We start from the raw sequence: 15,321 nt of genomic DNA, 5'->3' as shown, positions 1-15,321 counted from the left end.
GATCTCTCCTCAAACACTGGCAGCCATTATACGCCAACTTACTTTGTTTTTATTGCATAATTCCAGTTTCCCATCAGGATTATGGATATGGAGCTAGATCACTATCTTTTAGATCTTACTGATTTCATTTCTTTAAACACAAAATAACATGAGAAAATATCTCTAGACTTGTGTGATAAAAGACAGAAAATGTTGGTAGAAAAATAAAGTCAACATTCTGACCAGCCAAGATAAAAAGTCAACTGAGCAAGTATACATCGTACATTTATTAATGAACAACCCTCTCAACTCCAAAACTGGGCACAGGGATTAAAAATAAAAATTAATTGCACTACTTAGTAAAGCATTACTAGTAACTTTCATAAAAAATGTACAAATTTTGTTAAAAATTTATCAAGCCTTCAAATGATTTGGTTACAGGTCGATTTATAATACAACATTGAAAACTACTTGTCATAGTAAATGATACAATGTATGTATGATTTAATGAAACACTCCAAAATGAAGTCATTAGAAATAATTTGCTTTTGTTTCTGATTCGTGAGCAATTTTAAATACATAAGTGGCAAAATGAGGTAAATGTATATGTACCAAAGAAAAATCCCACACTAAAATGTCTATTAAGACCTAAAGATGACCCAGATTTTGTGCTTTAGATTATGCTTCAACTCAAAGTTTAGACTGCTGTTGAAAAACTAGCATTCCAGAATCCAATATACAGTGTTAAGACAATGCACTAAGTAATGCTAAATATTTAAACTTTAGCAGTCTAGTTTTGGCTTCTCAATATAATGACTATAACCTGGGAAATCACTAGATCTTATTGATTTTTGTTTACAAAATTAATGTAAGTTTGAAACTATCCACCAAAAACCCATGCAAAACACAAAACTTTAAGCAGGACACAATCAATAAATTTATGGGGTTGACCGAGACATAATAAATCTTATTGTATATTGTTGCTTCTCTTGTATCATATGGACTGCGGGATTAAATATATAAATGCGCATTTCAATTCATGGCAGTAATAGTTCAGCATGACTCCCCATTTCCACCCACACCAGACCTAGCTGGGCAAAAGCAGCCGTGGCCAATATGGTCTCCTTTGATACACATGCACATGTGTTTAGTACACACTGACCACAGAAAGCAAGGTCTGCACACAACTGTTCTAGAGTTTCCATGCAAACAACATGAGAAACATTTCAAAAGTGATTAAGTATTAAGAGTGCAACAATTAACTTTGCCAATAATCCAACCTAACTGTTACTGTACCTCCTCTCAGCCTCAATTTACATCATTCAACTAAGTTATAAGGCAGCTATTCCTCCCCCAAAATTAAAAAAAAACTCCAATCCTGCCTTACTCAAATTTTATCCTTCAGGTTGGACTTCCTAAGTTATACGGTCACAATTATAATTAACTATTTTATGAAGATGATTATGGTCTATTTTAACAAATAAGGCAGTACTGTTCAACCTAAATGATGTTGCCCAGTTAATACTACGTATGCATTTCAGTCTCAGCATTCATAGCTACAGTACACTATAAGCAAAAGAACTGATATACAGCTGCTGAAAAACATTTTAAGTGCTCGCAGTGTAGCAGGGATACAATATCTGTATACATTCTGCTTGTAATGCATTGTCACTAGAAATGTCATTGTAATGCAATGTGGTATCATGCGGCAGTTGTGAGTTGTTTATATTTGGTGCTACAGGAAAGAGTTAAAGAAAGCACTGATAACAGAAAACGCTAACTTCAATTTTGTTTTCAGACAGATAGGAGCTCTTTCAATTGGTCTCCCATAGCCATTTTCAAGGACAGACATAACATTACCCAAGCTACAAATTTTCTTAAGTAGAACGTATACATTTCAACAAAGTCCCATAACTTTAGAATCAGAATTAATTGTACATATCCACATAATGATGCTAGAACAGACTGCATCGTAACAATCCAGCATTTATTTAAAACAATTGCTGGAAAATCTCAGCAGGTATGGCAGCATCTGTGGAGGGAGATCAGCTAATGTTTTGCATCTGATGACCTGTCTTCGGAACTGATGGTAGCTAGGAAAAATTTGTGTTTATATAGGTGTGCACACGACCGACCGATGGAGTAAACTATAGGTGGACACAGAGCCCTGAGAGAAGAACAGTTGGACAGACAAAAGAGTGGGTAATGGTCAGCTTAGAAGATGATTCGGTGCTCATGGTGATTGTTAGTAGCTAACAATGGGTAGTGACCATGTGATACAAAGGCCTGGTGCATGGGGCTGAGGATAAGGACATGGAGAAGGTGCCTCAAGCTCTAAAACTGTCAAACTACATATTAAGTCCAGATGTAGATAGAGTTCCCAAGCAGAAGGTGAAGCGCTGTTCTTCCAGCTTAAGCTAAATTTTGCTGGAGCACTGCAGCAACCTTGAGACAAACGTTGGCCAGGGAACAAGGTGGTGCATTGAAGAGGCAGGCAATTTGAAACTCAGGATCTTTTTGTGGACAGAATATAGATGTTCTATGAAGTGGTCACCCAGTCTATGCTTTGTTTCTCCAATGCAGAGGAGATCACATAATAAGCAGTGAGCATACACTAGATTGAGTGAAGCACAGGTAAAGCACTGCTTCACTTGGAAGGTGTGTTTGGGCCTTTGGATACTTAAGAGGGAGGAAATAAATGAGCAGGTTTTCAACAAGTGACAACTTCCACTGTTGCAGGGGAAGGTGCCTGGGGCTTTGAGGGGGCTGCTGGGAGTGAAGGAGGAGTGGACCCAGAGGAATGGTCCTTGCAGAAGGCTGGCAAGGGAGGGGAAAAGAATATATGTCTGGTGGTGGCATCCTGCTGGAGGGGGCTAATAATCCTCTAACTGTGGAAACTGGTGGGATGGAAGGTCAGGACAAAACGGAGGGGGACTCTACCTCCGTCGTGTCAGGGAAGAGAAGGGGGTAAGGACTGAAGTATGGGAGATGGGTCAGACCTGGCTGAGGGCCCTTTCAATTATAGTGCTGGGGAATCAAGAGTTGAGGAAGGTGGACATTTTGGAGGCCTCCTCGTCAAAGCCGGCACCATCAGAACAGACGTGATGGAGACACAGGAACAGTGTGAATGGAAGAGTCTTTACAGGAAGTAGGATGTGAGGATGTACATTCAAGGTAAATGTAGAGTTGGTTGATTTGTGGTTGATATTGACGAACTGCCTTTCCTGAGAAATAGAAACAGACTTGCCGAGGAAAAGAAGGGAGGAGTCAGAGATGGACCAGGTGAAGGTGAGAGCAGGGTTGAAATTGGAAGAGAAATTGATAAACCATCCCAATTCTGGATGAGAGAGGTAAGCAGCACCAGCGAGATCATCAATACACTGGAGAAAGTTGTGGTTGGTGGCCGGAATAGGACTGGAACAAGAAATGTTCCATGTACTCCACAAAGAGACAGGCATAAATGGGGCCCCATGTGAGTACCTCTTTGACCTGGAGAAAGTGAGAAGGATTAAAAGAGAAATTGTTTGAAGTGAGGACGAGCTCGGCCACACGGGGGAGGGTGGTGGTGGATGAGGACAGTTTAGGCTTTTTTTCTAGAAGCAGCACAGAGCCCTGAGAACATCCTGATGGGAGATGGACATGTAAAGGGACTGCACAGTCATAGTAAACAGGGAGGCAGCTGGAGCCCGCAAACTGGAAATTCTGAAACGGATAATAAAATGTCAGCGAAATCATAGATGTAACTGGGAAGAGTCTGGACAAGAGGAGAAAAACAGCATTTCTAAAAGACTTGCATTTCCAACTTCTCTTTCATGATGTGCAGATGCTGTGTTGCATAAATAATTTAAATAAGAGCAATTTGCTTAGAATTTATCAAACATTCTGAAATGCGGGTCATTCTAGTTAAGTTTACAAATTCATTGTGCAATGTTGAAAATTTCAGCAAATTTTCTTTATATATATCTAATTTCTATTCAAGAACCCACACACAATGCATTCAGGCTCAATGATGAAGAATGCTCATGTTTATACATATAACTGAACAGATAAATTAGGCATCTATTCTTGCATTTTAAATGTCTGAGCAAAGCTTTCAGCAAGTCTTTTAGAAACACGAGATAGGCCTTGAGAAACAGCATTCAGTTCAGGACCAGCAGCATGTATGTGAAAAATTAACACTGGTTGGTAACACCTGGTGAATACTGAAAATCAAAAACACAGATTAAAGACATATTTTCTTGGTGGTCGGGTTACTCAACACTCTTGTGAAATTCTACTGAATCCAATTTTATAGCATGTTTCAAACCAATAACATTGACATACAGATACCATTATTCCATGATGAAAATGGAGAGAAGAAAACTTGAGTCCACAGATGGGGTTTGCATTTAGTTTCTACTACAACTGAAGCAAAAGACCAGAAATCATCAGTTCCAAGATTTTTTAGACCGTGTTTATAAAATGAAAAATAATTAGGTAGGAGAAGGGAACATTAGTTCTGCTTTTGCACCCAATTTAAGTGTTAAGCAGTTATAGACAGGGCTGATCTGTGACAATACCAAGTTCCCAAACATCTCAATAATCCAACCAAATAGAAAACAAATAAATCACCTGCTATAGGTGTGACCATTAAATAATTACAATAAGTCTCAAATTGTATTCATAATAACAGTTTCCAAACCAACAGATTGCAATCATTGCTTTAATCAAACATTGGGTTCAATTTTTACTAGCAAAGTGTTAAGTCTACAAGAATAATCAATACAGATTCAAAGATGACCACTGAGCAATGACATTCTTGGAGAAACAAAAAATAAGTTTCGTTTTTTCTTCATTGCAAATCTGTATGACCTCTACTTTATCCCCAAATGTTCACATTCAACAATTAATCCCGACTATACTATAAAAATAGTAATTTTTCTTTACAAAATTTCCTTAGAATTGAATCAAATACTTCCTTTGAGGAGCTCTTCAGACTGTTGATTATTGTCCTCACCACGACATAATAGGTCTCTGGTCTAATAATTGCTCAGGGGCAAAAAATAACTGCTCAATGCTTTCCTACAAGTTTTAAAACAGAATCTGCTTAGTTCTGTGACTTGGCCTTTTGCAAGTGTGAATAATTCTAATTGGGTTAGTTTGAGATATACATGGAGAAACGCATATAACCAAATCTAAGGAAATGTAATTATATAAAATATTACATATAATGGAACTAAAAATTAAAGAAGGGAAAAAATATTCAATTAATTTGAAATATAATTTGAAAGGCAGAGCTGAAAGCTAGTATAAAATTTGGAGCAGAGTGCCTACTTATGCTGTGCTCAAACCAGATTTTTAAAAGAAAGCAACATTAAGTTGAAGGTAGTGTTAGAACATGGCATGGATATTAAGATCAAAGGATAAAGCAGAGAATTAAATTTTTCAAGATAGCAAAGTAGTTTAACAACCAAGGTTACATTTTAAGGTGCTGATAGGACTTTGTTGCACACCTGAGACCCACATTTTTAGACTGGCCAGTAATATCTAGCAATAAATGATATTTTTATAGCACACCCAGTTTTAAACCTCTGTCACTCTGCTTGTATAAGACTTCCATTCACCATATATTACAGGAAAACGCAGCAAATTATTTCAGCCACTCACCGCTTTGGTTCTCTGGGTAATAATAGTTTTATAAATTTGCACAATCTTTCACCCTTAATCATTTAGCTGGGGTGTGTTATAAATATATGCTCTTCTAATCTGCCAATATAAAATACTGAGGAGCAACTGAGTGAAAAAAATCATAATTGTTGCACCCTTAGTATACAGTGTGCAACTGCAAACAAAGAGAGAAACCAGTGTACAGTACTAGTACTGTTTAAATAACATAGCTATACATTTCAGCATAATTAAGACTACACACATACAACTCACGTTATGCCAGTACTTAAGCTTGTCTGGAAGAAGTACATGTGGCTAAAATACTTGCACGCTTACAATCATACTCACTCACAGTACCTGAAGGCTCTATAAGGTAGATCGCTAAAACAGTTTAACTACCTCTTTATTTATATATATATATAATATATATTATATATATATATATATATAAATAAAATCAAAAAAGCACACATGCCAAAAGATCACATCTATAGTAATCCTGCAGCAACACCTGGAATGATCACACAAAAACCAGGGAATGTTAGTGCACACACAAATTAAGCTGAAAAAAAAATCTTTGGAGTTCCAATCACACTGTTAGTATAACAATCCCATAATTGTTTCAATGTGAAGACTTTATAAGCTTTATAAGTCATTGAATCACACAGTGCAAAGGAAGGTCAAATGACTGCATCACATTATGACCCTTAATGTAAAGGGAAGGCTGGAAGCCACAATAGGTTAAGTTCAATGAATAGTTCATTTATATGCCACAAAGTACACCCAAATTTGTGCTATTTGATTGGTTTCATTCTGAATCTCTGTGAACTTCCGAAGCATCAGCTCGACAAATTGGACATGTACGATTTGCCTGGAGAAAAAGAAAAGCAAAATCATGTTTCATATATCTGTATTACATTTTGAAGACACTAAAATCAAAGTATACTGAGAAAATGTCATAAACCAATCCTGTGATTCCTGGTCCCAACCACAAGTATCTTCATGGATTCATCTTAACCATATATCACTTCACACAAAACAGACACCGATATTCATGCAGCATGCCTCACATTTTCTCAGAAGGTTGTGAATCTGTAGAACTCACTGCTCAGGGTGCAGTGGAGGCAGAATCTACCAACAGATTTCTCAAGAAAGGAACAGATAGGTTTCTGATGAAAAGTGGAATAAAGGGCTATGGAAAGCAGGCAGGAAAGTGGAGTTGAGACCACGATAAAGTCAGTCATGATCATGGTAAATGGTGGAGCAGGCAAGAAGGGCTGAATTGCCTACTCCCGCTCCCAGTTCCTATGTTAACGTAGGATGACCTGTGTATCTGGAGCAGAATCTGAAATAAACACGTTAGATTACTAATCGTGCATTACAGCATTTTATTATACAACGATAAAAGGCACAAATCATAAATTCAGCATACCTCTTCCAACTCTCCCAAAATATTTGCAATGCATCCAATTTTTCATGTATCCCAATTCAAGTTATTTTTAAATTCCAGAATAGATTCCAGGTGATGTTAGTATCTTCAGGTTTATTTAAATATTGAAACTATTGCATTCTTGCTTGTTAAATGCTCATTGCACAGTTAAACAGAACATCGTTGTATATCTTGCGTGGTTAAATACACAATGAAGAACTGAAAAAAACTCTTCAATGCAATTTCAGCAAAAGTAACTATATGTAGCAGAGTACAAAAATGAATGGGAAAGAAAGTAAACATCTTTTACAATTATTCATATATATTTTTAAAAATCAGATATTAGGTGTCACAGGAACAGGTGACGATGCCTAGAAAGAATTGAATAAAATTACACTGAGGCAAAATCATGTCATAAATGTACCATCGCCAAATATTTATCCCACTATACCTAACTCTATGAAACAGCTCTCTATAAAGTGAATTTACAGCACATATTACTCAGCAATATATAGTAAAGCTAAAGCAGAATTAATGAGCTCTACATATGTTGTCATAATCTTCAAGTGGTATTGTTGTTTATACCAATCTTACATGCTGGAAAAATAGTATGTGAAATTTCACTGCTGTATTTCTTGACTTTTTAAACTTTGTGGAGGAAGGGAGGACTGCAGATGCTGGAGATCAGAGCAGAAAATGTGTTGCTGGAAAAGCGCAGCAGGTCAGGCAGCATCCAAGGAGCAGGAGAATCGACGTTTCGGGCCTGAACCCTTCTTCAGGAATTCCTGAAGAAGGGTTCAGGCCCGAAACGTCGATTCTCCTGCTCCTTGGATGCTGCCTGACCTGCTGTGCTTTTCCAGCAACACATTTTCAGCTTTTTAAACTTCGTACCCAGTTTCGATAGATTTATACAAACTCTTCTATTTTTAGGGAGATCCAGAACACATCAGTAATACAAGACTCCTTGCTTAGGAAGTATTCGCTGGGTCTGCTGATGGCATAGTATATGTTTTAACTTCTTAATTAGTTATATCTAGGTGAAATTTGATTACAATGACTATTCTGTACATTAACTATTATTTTTATGCATGGTAGGTGAATGATATCTCTCGGGTGTAATGATGCTGCTTCTTTAAAAAGGTTATGTTGTCCTTGGATTTTTTTTCAGTGGTCATAAAAGACACAGGTTCCAAAAAGTCTAAGTTTGAGGGGATTCTGGGTAATCCAAGATGGAGGACAGGAAAAAATTCTGGTTGTAACAGCTGCTCCTTTATTGAGGTGTTTTAGGTATTGGAGATGATTTCCTCGAATTCCAGGAGCAGCAATTACTGTTTTATATGCTGTTGCATTGTTTTGGAATTTTGGAGAGAAAAAAAGTCAAAACAACAGCACTTTTAAAAGGGAGAGGAACAGACAAAGGCAGCACATGGTGAGGTCAGTGCAGGAGAGACAGAGAGAGAGAAAGAAACCCACATAACTAACTGACACAGCAGTGAACCTGCACAGTTACTGCCTTTGCTGTTTGAATTCATGTATCGCTGGACATCGGAGTGCATCTGGGAGAATTAACAAACAGTGAAATTCACAACTAATCTTGGAGGAACCTGTTTGGAGAGGTCACAGCACAGAAACAGGTAAGTGGATATTTTAAGTGTGGCCTTACAGTAAGAGTACAGTAGTGAGTAGAGTGGGCTCTTTCTTGATTATATGTTTTATTGAGATATGTCTCTTGATTAAACTTAAAACATAAGCCATAAGTATTAATTTAACCTGGAGCAGTGTTTTGTAGAGGAATAAGACAGTGCTATTTTCTGGGTCTGTAGACTGAAAGAAGTAAAAATGGCCTTTGGTACAGTGATATGCCCTTCTTGTCGGATGTGGGAGTTTAGAGAGAGTTTATGGGTTACTGAGGATCATATCTCCAATAAATGCCGTTGATTTCAAATCCTATCAGATCGAATGGATCGGTTGGAGAGACAGTTAGAGGCAATGAGGAATAATGTGATGGATGGCAAGTATAGGAAGGGGGAAAAAGTTGCAGATACTGTCACATAGATGGGTTAACTCCAGGAAAGGTAAGAGAGGTAGTAGGCAGCTAGTGCAGGAGTCATCTGTGGCGATTCCCATTTCGAACAAGTATGGTGTTTTGGAAAACGTAGAGGGGTATTGGATTCTCAGGGGAACGTAGCACGAACAGCTAAGTTTCTGGTACTGGGACTGGTTTTAATGCAATAAGGGGTACAGTGAGTTCTAAGTGGTCAAACAGAATCAAAAACATAGGAAGGAAAAAGGTTGAGATTCTGAAGGTAAATTACAGACAATAAGGCAGGAATTTAAAAAGGAGGTCCTCGAAAGTAGTAATATTTGGATTACTCCTGCTGCTATGAGCTAGTGAGGGCAGGAATAGGAGGATAGAGCAGATGAATGCATGGCTGAGGAGCTGGTGTATCGGAGAAGGATTCACATTTTTGGATCATTGGATGCTCTTATGGGGTAGAGGTGACCCGTACAAGAAGGACGGATTGCACCTAAATTGGAAGGGGACGAACATTTCGGCAGGGAGATTTGCTAGGGCTGCTGGGGGGGGGTAGGCGGGTGTGTGTATGTGCGTGTGTGTGTGGGTGGGTGTGGGTGTGGGTGTGGGTGTGAACCCAGGGAGATAGTGAGGAAAGAAATCAATCTGAGCCGGTGCACTTGAGAACAAAGGCGAGTCAAACAGTCAGGGCAGGCAGGGACAAGGTAGGACTGATACATTAAATTGCAATTATTTCAATGCAAGAGACCTAACAGGAAAGGCAGATGAACTCAGGGCATGGTTAGGAACATGGGACTGGGATATCATAGCAATTACAGAAAGCTGGCTCAGGATGGACAGTACTGGCAGCTTAATGTTCGAGGATACAAGTGCTACAGAAAGGACAGAAAGAGAGGCAAAAAGAGGAGGGGGAGTGGCGTTTTTGATAAGGGATAGCATTACAGCTGTACTGAGGGAGGATATTCCCGGAAATACAACCAGGGAAGTTATTTGAGTGGAACTGCGAAATAAGAAAGGTATGATCACCTTATTGGGATTGTATTATAGACCCCCTAATAGTCAGAGGGAAATTGAGAAAGAAATTTGTAAGGAGATCTCAGTTATCTGTAAGGATAACAGGTTAGTCATGGTAGGGGATTTTAACTTTCCAGACATAGGCTGGGACTGCCATAGTGTTAAGGGTTTAGATAGAGAGGAATTTGTTAAGTGTGTACGAGAACATTTTCTGATTCAGTATGTGGATGTACCTACTTGAGAAGGTGCAAAACTTGACCTACTCTTAGGAAATAAGGTAGAGCAGATGACTGAGGTGTCAGTGGGGGCACACTCTGGGGATAGCGACCATAATTCTATTAGTTTTAAACCAGTGATGGAAAAGGATAGACCAGATCTAAAAGTTGAAGTTCTAAATTGGAGGAAGGCTAATTTTGACGGCATTAGACAAGAATTTTCAAAAGCTGATTGGGGGCAGATGCTCACAGGTAAAGGGACGACTGGAAAATGGGAAGCCTTCAGAAATGAGATAACGAGAGTCCAGAGCAAGTATATTCCTGTTAGGATGAAAGGAAAGGCTGGCAGGTATACGGAATACTGGATGGCTAAAGAAATTGAGGGTTTGGTTAAGAAAAAGAAGGAAGCATATATCAGATACAGACAGGATAGATTGAGTGAATCCTTAAAGGAGTAAAAAGGCTGAAAATGTGTTGCTGGACAAGCGCAGCAGGTCAGGCAGCATCCAAGGAGCAGGAGAATCGACGTTTCGGGCATGACCCCTTCTTCAGGAATGAGGAAAGTGTGTCCAGCAGGCTAAGATAAAAGGTAGGAAGGAGGGACTTGGGGAAGGGGCGTTGGAAATGCGATAGGTGGAAGGAGGTCAAGGTGAGGGTGATAGGCCGGAGTGGGGGTGGGGGCGGAGAGGTCAGGAAGAAGGTTGCAGGTTAGGAAGGTGGTGCTGAGTTTGAGGGATTTGACTGAGACAAGGTGGGGGGAGGGGAAATGAGGAAATCTGGAGAAATCTGAGTTCATCCCTTGTGGTTGGAGGGTTCCTAGGCGGAAGATGAGGCGCTCTTCCTCCAACCGTTGTGTTGCTACGGTCTGGCGATGGAGGAGTCCAAAGACCTGCATGTCCTTGGTGGAGTGGGAGGGGGATTGAAGTGTTGAGCCACGGGATGATTGGTTGGTTGGTTGACCAAGGAACCCTCCAACCACAAGGGATGAACTCAGATTTCTCCAGTTTCCTCATTTCCCCTCTCCCCACCTTGTCTCAGTCAAATCCCTCAAACTCAGCACCGCCTTCCTAACCTGCAACCTTCTTCCTGACCTCTCCGCCCCCACCCCCACTCTGGCCTATTACCCTCACCTTAACCTCCTTCCACCCATCGCATTTCCAACGCCCCTCCCCAAAGTCCCTCCTCCCTACCTTTTATCTTAGCCTGCTGGACACACTTTCCTCATTCCTGAAGGAAGGCTCATGACCGAAACATCGATTCTCCTGCTCCTTGGATGCTGCCTGACCTGCTGCGCTTTTCCAGCAACAAATTTTCAGCTCTGATCTCCAGCATCTGCAGTCCTCACTTTCTCCTCGAAGAGTAAAAAGGCAGCAGGACTATACTTAAGAGGGAAATCAGGAGGGCAAAAAGGGGGCATGAGATAGCTTTGGCAAATAGAGTTAAGGAGAATCCAAAGGGTTTTTACAAATACATTAAGGACAAAAGGGTAACTAGGGAGAGAATAAGGCCCCTCAAGAAGGCTCGTCTGTGGAGCAGAAAATGGGGGAGATACTAAGTGAGTATTTACTGTGGAAAAGGACTGTAGAAGATATAGAACGTAGGGAAATAAATGGTGACATCTTAAAAATGTCCATATTACAGAGGAGGAAGTACAGGATGTCTTGAAAACCATTCAAGTGGATAAATCCCCAGGACCTGATCAGCTGTACCCTCGAACTCTGTGGGAAGCTAGGGAAGAGATTGCTGGCCCTCTTACTGAGATATTTGTATCATCGATAGTCACAGGTGAGGTGCTGGAAGACTGGAGGTTGGCTCATGTGGTGTCACTGTTTAAGAAAGGTGGCAAGGAAAAGCCAGAGAATTATACACCAGTGAGCCTGACGGTGGTGGGCAAGTTGTTGGAGGGAATCCTGAGAGACAGGATGTACATATATTTGGAAAGGCAAGGATTGATTAGGGATAGTCAATATGGCTTGGTGCGTGGGAAACCATGTCTCACAAACTTGGTTTGAGTTTTCTGAAGAAGTAACAAAGAGGATTGATGAGGGCAGAGTGGTAGATGTGATCTATGTGGACTTCAGTAAAGGATTCGACAAGGTTCCCCATGGGAGACTGGTTAGCAAGGTTAGATCTCATGGAATACAGGGAGAGCTTGCCATTTGGATACAGAACTGGCTCAAAAGTAGAAGACAGAAGTTGGTGGTGAAAGGTCATTTTTCAGACTGGACGCCTGTGACAAGTGGAGTGCCACAATGATTGATGCTGGGTCAATTACTTTTCATCATTTATATAAATGATTTGGATGCGAGCAAAAGAGGTATAGTTAATAAGTTTGCAGATGACAGCAAAATTGGAGGTGTAGTAGACAGCGGAGAAGATTACCTCAGATTACAACAGGATCTTGATCAGATGGGCCAATGGGCTGAGAAGTGGCAGATGGAATTTACTTAGATAAATGTGAGGTGCTGCATTTTGGGAAAGCAAATCTTAGCAGGACTTATACACTTAATGGTAAGGTCATAGCGAGTGTTGCTGAACAAAGAGACCTTGGAGTGCAGGTTCATAGCTCCTTGAAAATGGAGTCGCAGGTAGATAGGATAGCGAAGGCAGCCTTTGGTATGCTTTCCTTTATTGGTCAGCGTATTGAGCACAGGAGTTGGGAGGTCATGTTGCGGCTGTATAGGACATTGGTTAGGCCACTGTTGGAATATTACGTGCAATTCTGGTCTCCTTCATATTGGAAAGATGTTATGAAACTTGAAAGGATTCAGAAAAGATTTACAAGGATGTTGCCAGGGTTGGAGGATTTGAGCTATAGGGAGAAGTTGAATAGGCTGGGGCTGTTTTCCCTGGAGCGTTGGAAACTGAGGGGTGACCTTATAGAGGTTTACAAAATCATGATGGGCATGGATATGATAAATAGACAAAGTCTTTTCCCCGGGATGGGGGAGTCCAGAACTAGAGGGCATAGGTTTAGGGTGAGGAGAAAGATATAAAAAGAGACCTAAGGGGCAACGTTTTCACACAGAGGGTGATACGTGTTTGGAATGAGCTGCCAGAGGAAGTGGTGGAGGCTGGTACAATTGCAAACATTTAAGAGGCATTTGGATGGGTACACAAATAGGAAGGGTTTGGAGGGAGATGGGCCAGGTGCTGGGAGGTGCTACTTGATCGGTTTGGGAGATCTGGTTGGCTTGGACAAATTGGACCAAAAGGGTCTGTTTCCGTGCTGTACATCTCTATGAATCTATGAAGGGTTTTAGGGCCTGTGTGATTACAGATAACTGATACTGCCTCAGGCCAAAGGCTTTCAAGTTTTTAAAATAACACTTGCACAATGAAAGAAAAGTGGCCAGTTCTCCCAGCTCAGCTTTTCTCTGGTTTGATTTGGTTTTGGCAGTCTGGTACTTTCCTGAAAGCAGTCAGGCAGTTTGAGGCTGTTGGTCGAAGCATAAGCTAAATGAAAGATGCAGGTCCATGTCGCTCCCTCTCTTGGACTTCTCTCTTATAATGCCCTGTGTTTGATTTTACCTTTTGTGCCAAGGGGTGTTCATGGGGATTGTTGCAAATATTGGGAACAGCATCATTAAGTTGGGATAATCTGTTGGGTTTTCAGATCAGTTAAGTTTTTCTACGTGCTATTCTCTTTTGTGTATGTTTCATTTGGTAGTTTTGTAAATAAATAATGTTTTGTTTAAAACTAAGTGGTTTGACCAGCTGTATCCCTCCTGGGATATTGGCACTACACCTGCTTAAAACAAGCAGCAAAGTTAGAGTCTGGGCCATTTTCTTGAAATCTTTCAAGGGGATCTGGCCTGGTCCATAGTACGGGTCTCATATGAATTAAGTTCATCTGTATGCCTTCCAAATGACTGAAAATGCAAATATGCAGGCACATGTGAAAGAGATGCGGGGTGCGTGAAATTGTTTTGGGCATAACCACACTGAGACTTTACTCCCAACAATTTTCTCTTCTAGTGACTTCAGTCCTACTGTGTGTAAAGTGGGTTGTGAGTGTTAAGTATTGCCCACTTTTGTGGCACACATGCAGTTTGGATCACCAAAAGATATTATTTTACTGACCCCAAGTTATAATATTAGATAACAAGCTGGTGCATTCACAGAACCCTAGGCTTTTCCTAAGCCCGTATTATAACACTTAGCTGTATCTGCTGGTTCCCCAGATCTATCCTGACTGAGTCCTAAAGGCTCAGAACCTGCCCAAACAGCATAATTTTAGGCAAATTACTCATTCAATAAAATATGGTAACTCTGTTTCCTGAATGTTACAATGAATAGATTGTTGGCCCCTATACTGATCAAATGGATACAACAAAAAAGTGAATTGATCATAAATATGCAAAGATTTGATCTCTTCCTAAAAAAGCTGAACAGATGTTTCAGTAGATACTTTACACCTTGATTTTATGAAGCACAATTAGGTTTACAAAAATGGAATATATAGATCCATACTCCAAAATAAACAAATTGAAACTGCTCTAAAGTCCAATATTCTAACATCAGCTTTTTCCCAGCTGTTTATCTGAATGTATTACCATAAATGACTGTCAATTAATACTCAGTTTGTTCACCAATCATCACCAAGGGTATGGAAGTTACTACAGAAATACAATATTTTTTTTGGTTGCACTATTTGTGAAATTATACAGCTTAAACAAAACAAAAGCTTGCAGTGTAATTAGAAACAGTGATGCAATTTTCTTCAACTAGACTTTTTTTTTGCCAGAAACAACAAGTCAAAACACAAATTGAACAATGATAAAGTGTCGTCATTACTTTGTATTAGATGAGAACATTTCTAATGTCTTAGACATACTGAGATGACGTAAAACATTGTGTTGATTGAAGGTAATGTTTTTTGGCAAACTCTAGCACAAACACTACAGTATTTCCAATAATTCAGATTGATCTCTCGGAAGCAAATTAATGACAGTTTTGTCAATGCAAGCTATAGCAAATAAAGAGAATCAATGCTGTGCAAA

The 15,321-nt window shown here is 39.9% G+C and overlaps 1 protein-coding gene across 6 annotated transcripts in view; it reads right to left on the bottom strand.

The window, feature by feature from the left end:
* Nucleotides 1-248: 248 nt before the first annotated feature.
* The window catches only part of LOC140491490 (E3 ubiquitin-protein ligase RNF38), a 399,192-nt gene continuing 384,119 nt past the window's right edge, over nt 249-15,321 (bottom strand). For all 6 annotated transcript variants that reach the window (XM_072589767.1, XM_072589776.1, XM_072589784.1 and 3 more), the window contains one exon: nt 249-6,496. In XM_072589767.1, the coding sequence (XP_072445868.1) occupies nt 6,434-6,496 (63 nt within the window). In that variant the 3' untranslated portion in view covers nt 249-6,433. The remainder of the gene's footprint in view (nt 6,497-15,321) is intronic.

Source organism: Chiloscyllium punctatum, chromosome 2 (genome assembly GCF_047496795.1).
Source record: "Chiloscyllium punctatum isolate Juve2018m chromosome 2, sChiPun1.3, whole genome shotgun sequence".
In the NCBI taxonomy this organism is placed as follows: domain Eukaryota; kingdom Metazoa; phylum Chordata; class Chondrichthyes; order Orectolobiformes; family Hemiscylliidae; genus Chiloscyllium; species Chiloscyllium punctatum.
This window is presented reverse-complemented; position numbering and strand designations above follow the sequence as displayed.